This window comes from Elaeis guineensis, chromosome 5 (assembly GCF_000442705.2).
Source record: "Elaeis guineensis isolate ETL-2024a chromosome 5, EG11, whole genome shotgun sequence".
NCBI lineage: Eukaryota > Viridiplantae > Streptophyta > Magnoliopsida > Arecales > Arecaceae > Elaeis > Elaeis guineensis.
Window position 1 is genome coordinate 127,103,263 of NC_025997.2, and position 13,107 is coordinate 127,116,369.

General features: G+C 40.0%; 1 protein-coding gene across 2 annotated transcripts; it reads left to right on the forward strand.

Moving 5' to 3' along the window:
• The first annotated feature begins 236 nt into the window (after positions 1–236).
• LOC105045839 (U-box domain-containing protein 43) lies at positions 237–9,695 on the forward strand. Of its 2 annotated transcripts, XM_029264782.2 has the most exons (6): positions 237–762; positions 853–1,644; positions 2,099–2,405; positions 5,717–5,862; positions 5,959–6,184; positions 8,139–9,424. In XM_029264782.2, exons 1-6 carry the CDS (start codon positions 313–315, stop codon positions 9,263–9,265), a joined length of 3,048 nt encoding a protein of 1,015 aa, XP_029120615.1. In that variant the 5' UTR covers positions 237–312; the 3' UTR covers positions 9,266–9,424. The 2 variants fall into 2 exon arrangements, with proteins under 2 accessions (XP_029120615.1, XP_010922563.1); XM_010924261.4 differs by having other exon boundaries at positions 5,717–6,184; positions 8,139–9,695.
• The last annotated feature ends 3,412 nt before the right edge of the window (positions 9,696–13,107 follow it).

Here is a 13,107-nt window from a genome sequence, read left to right on the forward strand (position 1 = left end):
TTAAGCTGCATGAAAAGATGACATAGCATCTTTCAACGGATTGCCTATTATAAAACAAAAAAAAAAAACTGGTCAATAAAATTATATCCCCATTGATTGCTATTTATACCGCTCTTGATTCGTAAAATTGGTGACGTGTCACTCACCGAAGGGGTGCCTTTATGATGGTCAGGCGGAGCATCGCCTTAGTTTATTTATATAATTTATATGTTTATTTATATAATTTATATGTTGAACGAGTGGAGGACTAGAGTCAATGTAGCGTGCCTGCTAGGTTGCTCCCCATCGAGGCCCGACCGACCGCCCCCGAAGATGACGTCGCCCGCTGCCTCGCCGGCGGCCGCGCTGGACTCCGTCACCCGCACCCTCTCCGAGATTTTGGGACGCGCCGGCGGCGGAGGAGACGACTTCCTGTGGGACCCGCCCCGGCGGTTCGCTAGCTTCGCCCAGCGCCTCCAGCTTGTCGCCCACCACCTCTCCCGCTCCCCGCCGGAGATCCTCTCCGCTTCCCCCGCCGTCCACACCGCCCTCCGAGGCGTCGCCGGCGACCTCGAAGCCTCCTGTGCCGCCTTCTCCACCTACCGCTCCCGGTGCCGGATCTATGTCCTCATCAACTGCAAGCCCCTTTGCTCCTCCCTCCGCGACCGCGTCTCCTCCATCGCCTCCTGGCTCGCCCTCCTCGACTCCCCCCTCTCCCCTATCCCCGACCTCCGCAAGAAGGCCGCCGATCTTTCCCGCGACATGCAGCAAGCCGACCTCCGAGTAATCCTTCGCTCCCCGATTCGATTCGATCTCTTTTTCCTCGAATTTTACCGGCAATTCTTATCTCTGTTTGATTTTGGTTCAATTTAGGTGACGGAGAACGAGGAGAGGGTGTACACGACGCTCCAGAAGGAGGCGGAGGTGCGGGAGAGCAGCAAGGCGGTCCAGAGCGCCATCATGATGGATCTCGCCCGCGCCCTGGGGATGGACTTTACCGACCATGGCAAACTGGCGGAGCAAATTAAGCTCTTGCGCTCCGATCTCTCTGGCTCGAGCACCGTTGCCGAGCGGCGGATCTTGATGTCGCTGGAGAAGATCTTCGACAGCTGGTCCGTGGAGCCCTGCATCGCCGATGGATCTAACGCTGCCGACTTCGAGGATGATGCCCACATTCCGCCTTTCAGGAACTTTCTGTGCCCGCTTACCAAGGAAGTGATGAAAGATCCGGTCGTCGTGGAGTCATCGCAGACCTATGAGCGCACCGCCATCCGGTACTGGTTCGACCGGTGCCTGGAGGACGGCCGAGACCCGACTTGCCCGGTCACCGGGCAGGTCCTCAGCTCGCTGGAGCTGAAGCCCAACATTGGACTCGCAGGGGCGATCGAGGAGTGGGTTAATCGGAATGTCGAGATCCATATTAAGTCAGCATTGCAGTATCTTGGCGAGGGATCGTCTTGTCCACTTGAGTGCTTGGAAAGTGTGCTGGATAATGTTTATAGGATCTCCGAGGAGCACCCGTCGAGCAGGTATAGAGTGAGGAATGCAGGAATTGTTGGTCTTGTGGTCAGGATGCTCAATGAACGGTCGAAGCGAATGGGTTCGCAGTTGAGGGGCAAGGCACTTATGGCCATGCATAGCATGACCAAGGATGATGAAAGCAAGGTATGTTCAGCTTTTATTTAGAACGCCGTTCTTGCTGTTGCTCGCAACTTTCAAATGGATGCAATTCATGCCCACCTTTCAACGATGAGGTTGTATCTTGATAAACGAGAAGATTCGATCAACAACAACACTTAAATATTCTCATACATTTAAATGCATTATGGTCGTATCAAATATCAAAGGTTGCTAATTTATTTTTATAATCCTAAATGTTTTTGTTTTTCTTTGATTCTATGCTTCTTCTCTTAGAAATTTGCCTTTCACCCGTAACAAAACTCCTATAAAGCTGAACTAAACGTCCACCATCATTTGGTTACCATTTGTTTGTTGCAAATGAGAGATGCATGTTTTTTTGTTTTTCAGTAGGAGCTGTTCTTTAGCTGAAATTACTGTTCATCTATAAGCTCCTGTTTTATGGCACCTGGTGTGTAATCATTTGGTATTATTTTTCTAGCTAATTATGATCGAAGAAGGTATAACTAGATTGGCGATACGTAGTCTGACCGGGCATTCAGAAATGGAAAAAGAGTATGCTTTGAGGCTTTTGCTTGAATTCTCGTGTGATGAAGGCTACTGTAAAAAAATAGCACTGGAGAAAGGGGCTTTAGTTCTTCTCTCTAGTATGGCGGGAAGCTCAGAATACCCTACATTATCTAATCTAGCTGAGGAGGTCCTAAAGAACATCGAAAGAGTGGAAGAGAACATTCAACATTTAGCAATAGCGGGAAGATTTCAGCCATTAATCACTCAACTTTGCAAAGGTATGCCCCCGATTTTTTTTCCTTTGTAATGGCTTTAGAACTCCTATGCTACAGTATTGCTTGAATTATTGGGAAATTAAGATAGCAGTAAATTTAAACTTGAAATCCTATCTCCAATTGCATTTTGAATCATCAAATTTTAACTGCTATCACTTTTAGATTGTCCAACATATGCTTGTCTACTTTGTCAATTAACAATCTGCTATCTCCTGTTGCCATGGTTAACTCAAAATTTATCACATATCAAATCAGTTCATCTAGATGTAATTGTTAATAGAATGACTACTTGACATAAATAAAGCTAGGATATCAATTATAATATGATGATTTCTTGCAGTGAACCTTTTGTGTGCCTTGTGAGTGGCATCTCTTTCTTGTTTCTTTTTGAATATCTTGGAGCATTGGTACATATCTGCTTTGGTTTTTTTTCTTTATTTCACCATGTCTATGTTCTAATGGTCTTGAACTGGTTAAACACGGAATTTGCTTCGTGTGGATGGTGTCAATGTTTTAAGATTTGGTTTTTATAATTGTTCTCCTTATTGGTTGACTTTAAGGACTTGAGTTCTTTTGGCACTGCGCATGCTGTATTGTTTTGAGCAGTACCTAGCTTCTGAACCTTGGACCTTTTTCTAGGGCCAAGGTCTTAGGGGAGATGTGCCAACCAACTAAATAAACAGTTGTTGGCTGGGTTTCTTGTAAAAATTAAAAAACTAAAGCCTTGTAACTTAGTATCTAGGAGTATGGACCCAATGATGTATGTCCGACTAGCCCATCGTGATACATGCTGGTTGGCATGGATTGATACAGGCCATCAGTTGGTAAGACTGACATGAGCATTGAGGTAATATGCATTGGACAATGCCCCCCTGTATATAATCACCAATATTTTACATTTAATAGAATAAATCTTGTGCTCTTACATTTCTTCCAAAAAAAGTTATTTGTTTATGAACTAAGTACACTTTTTTACACAACTTGGCTGATTGATGAATAATTCGTTTCACACTTATGGTGCATGAACTGGCAATCAAGCTATACCTTTTGAGCTTCTTCAATAGCAATAATGCTTTCTTTTTCAAGTCATTTACTCTCATTTATCACCATCATCATGGACAATAGACTTTGGAGCTACTTATCATGATATATGGTGATTACACTCTTCCTGCATGATCCTCGCATCTCTCCTCCTTTTCTAATTCATTGTGCAAAAGTTCTTCCCTGGCGTTACTTGTTCCTTTTCTAATGTTTCTCAATGGCTTGCTTGTCCCACATTTGTTTGTGATGTTAATTTTTTATATCAGCTTGCTTTTAGTTTGACTATCTTATCCTTGTTCTCTTCTTGTTCCAGGCATGAACCTCATAAATGGGTCAAATTGTATAGTTCAGGAAGTTTATCATTTGGCGCATCTTCATAAACTCTGTCTGGTTGTTCTTCTTCCTCTTTGCATATCTTATATGCCATATGCCCATCTTCAATTGTTTTCTGCAACTGTCACCTTGGTCATCATCCCTTGCTTCAGATATGTTTTACTTTTTTCTCTTATTAGTTTCATTTTGGTGTTTGGATGATTTTTCTCCCTCCTATAATTTCCCTTTTCAAAATTGCACAGTCTGCTAGTTGGCCAATCATCTGGCTTTCTCTTTTAATGAGACAATCTTATGCTTCCTTCAGTGATGAATAGGCAAAACTAGGCTGGAACCTTAACCTTTTGCTTTTTTGGATTCTTTTTGCACTTAATCCTTATTTTCAATTAATTGCTAGTCATCAATCCTCCACATATAGGGGTGGCAATGGATTGGATTAGGGTTGGTTTAGCTATATCTGCACTCGAATCTGAATCGCATGTTTGGGACCTGAATTAGAACCAGATCTACAAGCTTACATCCATACTGATAGTAGATCTAAAGAATAGTGGTTTTCTATAATGATTCAGTAATTATTAGGCCATTACAAACACATCCTTGGGCTTAGGTGGGTCCTCTTTTTTCTTTTTTCTTTTTGGTGTGGGCGGGGAGGGAGGGAGGGAGGTAGGGGGGGCTGGGGTTGGGGGAATGTGGGGGAGATGGACATCAACTAACATCTGAGACCAGAACGACAGAGTTTTTTTTTAAGTTTCACTCTAGGTCCTGAACAAAATCTGATATCTTATCAGGCCCCTTCTTTGACTTGAATATTCAAATATTCTACATAAAATTTGCAAGATATTGGCCTCCATGCCCACCCTTATCCTCCTTTTCTGTACAGGCTTGTGATCGATATTGTGAATGCTATCTGGGCTTAGGTTGTTGCCATAATGCTAAATATGGAAAACATCTCTAGGGATAAGGGCTTAAAGGTTAGTTGAATGCAAAGATAGTATGTGGAATGCAATTCCAATGGAAAAGGATATGAAAATGAAGCCTCAATTGATTTTGGTGGCCGAGAGATACTTATTGCTTTGGTAGATTTGTCATACAAAAGAATGTATAGATAGACGAGGATAAACAGAAAGGTACTCTTAAGCATGCCAGTGCATGCCTTGGCAATTTTGGCATGATTTTATGAAGCAGCAATCATCAAGCAAACAAAATGAACTTGGTAGATTGGAGAATGATGAGATGGATTTGTGGTAAGTCTGAGAAGGCTAGGGTGGGGAATCAGTATTTTAGTGAAGCTGTAAGCTTGGATCAAGTGAAGGAAACTTGAAGAAGATCGGGATGACATGGTGCAGGACACAAATATGTAAGGAGGCACTTGCAAGGATAGTTGCTTGAATCTGCATAAAAGTTCAAGAAAGATAGGGAAAACATATGAACTAGCATGTGTGGATTTAGTGAAAAATGTCTAGAGAAGTCTAAACTACAATTTAAAATGTAATGAAAGATAGATTCGGTCGTGCAGGTTATTGGCATAAGGAATATCACTATTTGTGCAAGTACTCACACTTTTCATGCATGTCTTGGCATTGCCAATAATTACACAAGCTGTAGCTTTCTTCCTTCTGATGTGAAATAGCATCTCTTAAGACTTGTACATATTTTATTTTCAGATTGGTACAAAACAAAATTGAAATTCTAATTATCAGTACTTGCATCTGTTGGTTGCTGGTAGGGTAGGTATTTGATATGTACCATACTATACCAACATGGTACAGTAGTTGGTACCATTTGTTGGTATAGTTAGGTAGCAAGTGGTGTACCAAATATTGGCTTGTCATTTTTATGGTACGAGGGGCACTGACTAGTGCAGCAGTATAGCAAAATGCTCAGTCGTTTTAAATCAGGAGTAGCCTTTTGTAATATGAACTGATATTCTTTCTGGATCATAGGTTCTGAAGATGTTAGAATGGAGATTGCATTACTTGTGGGGAAGATTACTCTGACAAGCAATGGGAAAGGCTTTATTGCTAGGCAAGGAGGAAAAGTACTGGTTGATATGCTTTCATCGCGGGAGGAAAGGGCATCCAGCTTGCAGGCATTATATAATCTATCAACCTTGGATGATAATGCTACTGTTCTTGTTAATTTGGGTGTGCTTCCAGCACTTATGAATATTCTTTTCACAACACAGCAAGATGATCCTTCTGACCTGAAAGACTTGGCAGCTTCAATAATAGCAAATATTGTTGCTAACTCGGGGCACTGGGAATTGTCACTTGCAGACAAAGAAGGGCATCGAATGCAGTCAGAATTCATCATACATAGACTTTTGGATCTTCTATCCTGTTCATCTTGCAAATGCCAAGCTTCTGTTCTTCAGATTCTTTGTGGAATTGCATCTTCTCCCCAGGCATCAGGTGTGCTTCCTGTTCAAGATTTAATGTAGTTGTGAATTGCTGTTAGCTGGCTTTTCAAAATAAACTTCTTGAATTGACCAATCTTTTAAGAGTTTATTGTCTAGTGGTTTTGTTACCAAGAGAATAATATAATGAGAATCATAAGTCACTTACCCATGCACATTAGTTTTCTGAAGTTAATGGATTGAGAACTAGCTTGTAATCATCACCCATCCATGGATGCAATATGCATGTCAAAGAGCTGTTTATTGTGATCAGTGTTACGAATTATCCAAAGCTTGGAATTAGGTGAATAACTATGACAAAATCTGATTTATCATAATTTCACGATCATATATGGCTATGTGCCATTCCAAATGTTTCTTCTAATTAACAGATGTATTTCTCCTAGCATTTTAGGTGTGAGAGTAGTATATTATTTTCAGAACTAGCATGGGAGGAAGCCTGGCCGAGATCAAGAGATGGCAGGGTTCCAATCCAGTTGATTGGTATCAACATGCACAGCTTTATGGGATTGTCAATTATAAGTTGATTATTGTACTAATGAAGTGCTTAGGGCAGAAATGCATATGCAGAAAATGATGCAAGTCCAGTTGTGATTTTCCTAATCTAAAGTTGTCAGTTGATATCTGTAACTGAGCCTGGGTCTGATCAAAGGTTGGCTTGAAAAATTTCTTCTCTTTTTTGAGTCTGAATTTTGATATCAAGCTTGGATAATCTATTTCTTCATTAATTTTAAGGGCTTAGTTACAAACCAAGCATAGGATGGGCCTGTTCCAGTCGGCTTAATAACATTAAGTCAAGCCTAGATCAGTTTACGCTTGTATCAACCTTGAATCAAAGTTGGTCCAGCTTAGTTTAAGATTGATTCAAGATCAGTTCAAGCTTGAATTAAAGCTCAGCTCAAGCTTGAATTATCATTCAATTGATTGAACCTTTTTTTTTTTAAAAAAAAACTAAATATTTAATCATAAAATATAAACCAGAAAAAAATAATATGTTCATAAGGTCATCAAACGGTCAACAACCCTATATCAACACTTGATTTAATCTTGCAACTTATTGTCAATAATCGATGTCCTACCCTTGAGCTTTAATAAATGGCTTTCATTAATATTGTTAATATTTGAATTTACATGCCTTAACAATCGATAAATTAGTCCATCCAGACATTTTAAAAGATATTTAAAAAACTCTTCAGCTTTAGTCTCAGTTCCACAGCAACATGAGATTGCATTTAGGATGCTTAGTGTTGTAACTTACTTTCTTGGAGACATGCTAATGAGAAATTCCTACCATTATGCAACATCTAAAGTACCCTAAATCCAAAAGTCAAACATTTTGGACAACTGTTGCATCCAGATCAGGTGGAGACAAAATTGATGCATTGGTAGAGCTAGGCTGCTAAATTATGGTGGGTTCTAAAAATCAAGAATTTAGAACATTGATCTGAAGCATACATATTTATATCTACAAGCCAAGAGTTGGACATTTTTGGATATATTATGTTTGGATATTTTCTAAATCTTAGATCAGAATGGATAAGTGTTTCTTGCTATTAGATTTTTCCTTTTGCAGCCACATGTAAGCAAGAAGACTCTTAAGCCTTTTTTAGGCTTTTAAAAAATCATTGGGATTCTTAGTTTAAATGGACCATCCTATATTTTGCACTTTTAAATCATTCCCACTAGATTGTTGACATCCCTTCCTCTCTCTCTCTCTCTCACTAGTGCCTTCAGTCAGCTTACCTCATCTCTTTCTCCTTTCTGTTTGTTAAATTGATATTGGACTTAAACGCACTCAGTTTGAATTTTGGTTCATTAATTTAAGTTTCAAATTCGAATGTGCTACTTGTATCTCTAGCATTTTCGTTTCTAAGAAAAATAATTCTTGGTATCCTGTTTTTTAACTACCTGCTTGCTGGTTTTCCCTTTGTATTTTTCTTCTATTTCAGATATGGCAGCTACTTATATAAGAAGTGGGAATGGCACTGTGATAATTGCACCTTATCTTGAGCACTCAGAGATCGGACATAGAATGTATGCTTTTAGGCTTGTAAGAATATTGTCTCAAAGACTAGGCGAAGTTCTCGCCGGGGAGCTGCGAGCTTCTGACAAGCTACCATTACTAAAGGGAAAATTATTGGATAATGAATGTTCATTTGGTGAGAAATGTGAAATAGCATGCCTACTTGCCAACCTTCCCATCTCAAATGAGGAGGTGAAAACAATTTTAGGACCTGATCTTCTGAAATGGATAGTCAGTAACATCAAGGAGCAACAATCCAGTGTTTCTGGAAAGAACAAGAACGCTAGAAGCATGGTGGAAGGGCTTGTTGGCCTCTTATTGCACTATGCAAGGAGTTCTGATCCAGCGATACTGGCCCTTGCTCAAGAAAATCACTTCATGACCATTTTCCGGGAACAACTCAACAGTCGTTCGCATAACAGAGCAAAAGAGCGAGCTGCCCTTGGTTTGAAGTACCTCTCTGAGTCCGCTAGGGCATTGATTGCAACTGCAGACTCGGAACCTCAACCTCCCCGTGGGTTTTGTGCTCCCTTAGTCTTGATATGTGGAAAGCCACCAAAGGATCCTGTCTCATGTCCGCTACATGGTGTGGTGTGTGAGGATGATAGCTCCTTTTGCTTGCTGAAAGGAAATGCGATCAAGCCACTGATTGATCTTATGAATGATGAGTACACAGACGTTCAAATAGCAGCAGTGGAAGCACTTTCCACAATTGTTTCAGATGCTCAAAACCTTAAGAGTGCAACTAATGAACTAGAACAGCTTGGCTTTTTTGATGCTGCAATCTATCTATTCAAAGAGGTTGCACCAGGGGAGCTTCAGGAAAAAGTGATATCAATGGTGGAAAGGTTCCTCCAAGTAGAAAGTCTTGTCCAATTGTATTCAACTGATCAAGCTCTGGTGAATGCATTGGTGGAAGCATTGAAACAGGGGACTCCCAGGACCAAAAGGCATGCTCAGAATGTTTTAACTAATCTAAGGCAATTATCTGGTGTTGGAGGCAGAAACTCAAATCCAACTCCTGGGAGGAGGACTTATCGGTTATCTGATTAAACTAAATCAGCTGCATGCATTTGTTGTTGTATTGACTGATGTAAGTGTGGAAAATACAGATGTAAGTAGATTGCAGGTTTGCTGGATTAAAAGTAAGGAACGATTCTGTATGGGGCTGCTTATTGGTGCAAATTGCAGGGACGTGAGATTGGGAAGCACTGAAGATACCCATGTGTAGAATTTTGAAGATTAGTGTTCCACAATTTTGGTCGGCAGATTCAGCAGTTTCAAGCCTGATGGTGCCTGCCACTCCTTGTTGTACATCTGTATGCATAAAGATTTAATTAAGTTCAACAATAATAAGTTTCCAATGTAAGCAAAACGTATGGCAAGCTATAGCAAAGCTTGTAGCAACTACAATGAACTTGAGGCTCCAGATTGCTGTAACATGATCTTGATTATAAAAGATTTCTTCATAACTCTGCTTTAACTGCTACTTTGTAATTGTATTTGTAGAATGAATTAATTGATTCTTTGTTTTTCCCTTCTGTTATTGTTGAGATTGTGTGACTAATGACACCTTCAGCAAAGTGAAAACCCCTCTATTTCTGTTATTGATTTCCCCGTCACTTATGTTTTCAATATAGGCAATCCTGCTAATTATCAAATAATTGGATGTGTTTGATGTTTTAAAGATGTAATTGCTGCTGATCTTTGAATGGGTCCTTTGGCTCTTGTTTTTTCTCAAGCCTGTGCTAGATTATGCTCATGAACTTGGATCTAATAACTAGCTCAAGAAGGGTGGCTGAATGGATGAAAGTGAAGGAAATTAGAATACTATTACTCAGGAATAGGCTAAAGGAATTCCTTATGATGTTGTGAAAAATAAAAAAATATAACTTCCACAAAGGATGATCCTATTTTCAGTTTGAGCAGAAGCCACAGGGCTAGGGATTTAAGATAATCAAAGCCCCAGATGATGATGCCCCAGAAAGTGTCAGGTGAATATTACTTGAATCTTTAATTTATTGAAATCAAAGCTTCATGTGAAGAATTCTTATTGCTACCAATACTGAAACCCCATAAACAATAGAAAAAGACACGTCAATCCCAAAAAAAAGAAAAGGAAAAACAAGAATGATTTGGATTTTTAGTAATTTCTAGCTCAAAACACTAAGCTTATTATGAGAAAACTCTATTATAAATGCACATAATTGGAATACAGCTACTTAATCAATTGGGTTGCCTTAAGAATGGGATGAGCGGCTTAAGTTTGTTAAAGGTTGAACTTGGCAACTGAGGATTAAATCCAAGGATAAGAAACTTTATTGCATCCAAAAGAATAAGGGCACCAAGTTGTCTACAGTTACCAGCTTCATGCATGGGTGAAGCATATTGTTGCTTGTTGCTAAAAGAATCTCATATTTATATATTCATTTTCAAATAAAAAATGATAAAACTGAGGTCATGCTGACCTTGCATTTTGTTCAGGGCTGCCACATGTTGACATATATTTCAGTTATATTTGGAGTTCAACCATCATGGTTTTCTCCCATTAAGATGATCTTTAAAATTAGTCTCCCATGGTTCTGAACCCGTGTGCTTCGAGATATAGGAAGCAATCAGCCATGTTATTGACCTGCCGGAAAATATATTGCACTGTATACGAGGTCACGCTGAGTCTCCAAATATCCATTTTATTTTCACAGGAAAAAAAAAGCTAATTTTTGTACAGATTTGGCAGTACAATATTTAATGTTAATGCATAGGATTTATCCTTTAGCATTTGTCAGAATCCCTGTCAATCTGTATCAACCATAAATGAGGAGGAACTGTTCAGTCCTGCAAAGTTGAGGCCACCCAGCTCCCGTGAATGATGCCTGCCACGGCACCCGTGTCCTCATTTTTACAATCTTGCGTGGTTCACGAGCCCAATTTAGATGAAAGGGTGCAAGGTGAGGAGGGCAGAGATGGGGATAGAGAGCAAAATATATATTAAAAATTAAAAAAAAAAAAGAAAGAAAAAGAAAGGTCTGCGATAGCATCCAAATCTGATATCTTCAAAAAAAATAATAATAAAAAAAAATAAAAAAAGAAGAGGAAAAAAAAAAAAAAGAAGAGAAGAAGATAGAGAAAGAAATTACTGATTGGATCTGGTCTACCAGCTCAACGGTGGACCAGTCCAATCAAAAGACATATCTATATATGGATAAAAAAAAATTAGGCAATATAGGCATATTCTTTTGTGGCTAGATTTCTCCATTGCTCATACTAAGCTAATGGATCTAATTCAACAAATAATCTCAACAAAAATGAATAGAGGCCCTTTCATAATTAAGAGGCCGTATTGGCAAAAGTAGATAGTACTGGCTAGAATGTTTGTGTTAAACACAAGATCCTTAGTGTGAAGCACCAATCTTCTCGTGATATGGTTCTGAATTTTTTTTTGATATAAATTATATCTACACAAAGTCATTATATGGTGGTGCACCATGCCAATCATAACTAGTCATTTTTATGGATCTCATTCATCAAATGGTGCACTATACAAATCACAATCGATAATTCTTATGGATCCCTCTCATCAAGTGCTCGTGTTGGTGCACCAATACTAGAATGAGCGGCAGTGATTGCTATGGTGCACCACCATATGATATATATGATGTAAGATATAATTTTTTTCAGATTTGGGCCTTAAAGAAATTTTTTATAGAATAATAATCCTGTTGGTCAGGGAAAAAGGTATTGTACGCCATATAACAAGGAAGGATGTGCGAGATACATGTTGCAATACAAGCAGGTCAATTGTATCAAGAGGCACCAATCTCAACAGTTTTTCGAATGACTCACCAACATCCCAGCATTTTCTCCACATTTTGGATAAGATATGAAGAAAAGGTTGTCTTCAACTACATGAGTATTGTTGCGGCCTTTCTCCGATCAAGGTACTCGATCCGAAGTCGACTAACTATTGCACATGAATATGGGCCGGTGGGATGTCGAAAGATGGAGTGCCATCATTGGAGAAAGTACACACAGTCAGGACCGAAGGCGAGAGCGAGGAGTCAATGGTGAATGATGGCGTTGGTCTCTGTCCGGTGCCGAAGAAGAAAATCCTACAAAGGAAGTCCCGTCGGAGGTAGCTCCGGCGAGGATCCTCCGATGCTCAAGTTAGTGAGATGGCTTAAGAGAAGAGATCGACAGTATCTGAGTTACAAATAGTATGCGTACCTGGAGGGATCTCCGTTTATTTTTATTTATAAAGGGAGCAAAATAGATGGTGAGAGGACAGATGATCATGACAATCATGTTCTATCATACGATGCCGCATGACGCTACGTGGGCATCTTTAAATACTGACGGTGGGCATACCTTCTATTTGGCATCGATAAGATAGCGGATGCCACCGTGCGTGGGGTATAATAAATGATCCTGTGGATGCATTTAATGAATTCGTAGTATCCCATCACTGCACGCAGCTAACTGATCAGAGTATGGCGTCTAAGTAATATGATCTTGATGTGACTTGTCAGAATGACATAGTGGCCATGTTTGATGCTCAGCTAGTCGGTAGAAGCCCATGTTGTCGGAGTCGGTAAAATAAAACTGTCAAGAGGTGATATCCCATCGTCGATAGCGCAGTCGGCTGTATGTCGAGTAGAAAGTCAATTACAGGCCGAGCGCTGTTGAGTGTAAACGACCGTGAGTGGCACATTAACTCTAGTCAGTCTGGTGCCAACCAAGAGTGAGCTGCCTTTAGTGAGTCGGGTGCCATTGATAAAGGCCATCGTTCAGCTGATCGGACAGGACTCATTAATCTAAGTCGGAAGAAGCCACAGTGGCTTAGTCAGTGCAGCTCCTTTAGTTGTCTTGGAGATGAGTAGAAAGATAGTTGGTTCATT

Excerpts from the sequence above, each read along its gene's own strand:
- LOC105045839 (XM_010924261.4), top strand. The coding sequence starts at position 313 with ATGACGTCGCCCGCTGCCTCGCCGGCGGCCGCGCTGGACTCCGTCACC. Across the intron at positions 763-852 it reads TGCAGCAAGCCGACCTCCGA|GTGACGGAGAACGAGGAGAG; the intron begins GTAATCCTTCGC and ends GGTTCAATTTAG. Across the intron at positions 6,185-8,138 it reads ATCTTCTCCCCAGGCATCAG|ATATGGCAGCTACTTATATA; the intron begins GTGTGCTTCCTG and ends CTTCTATTTCAG.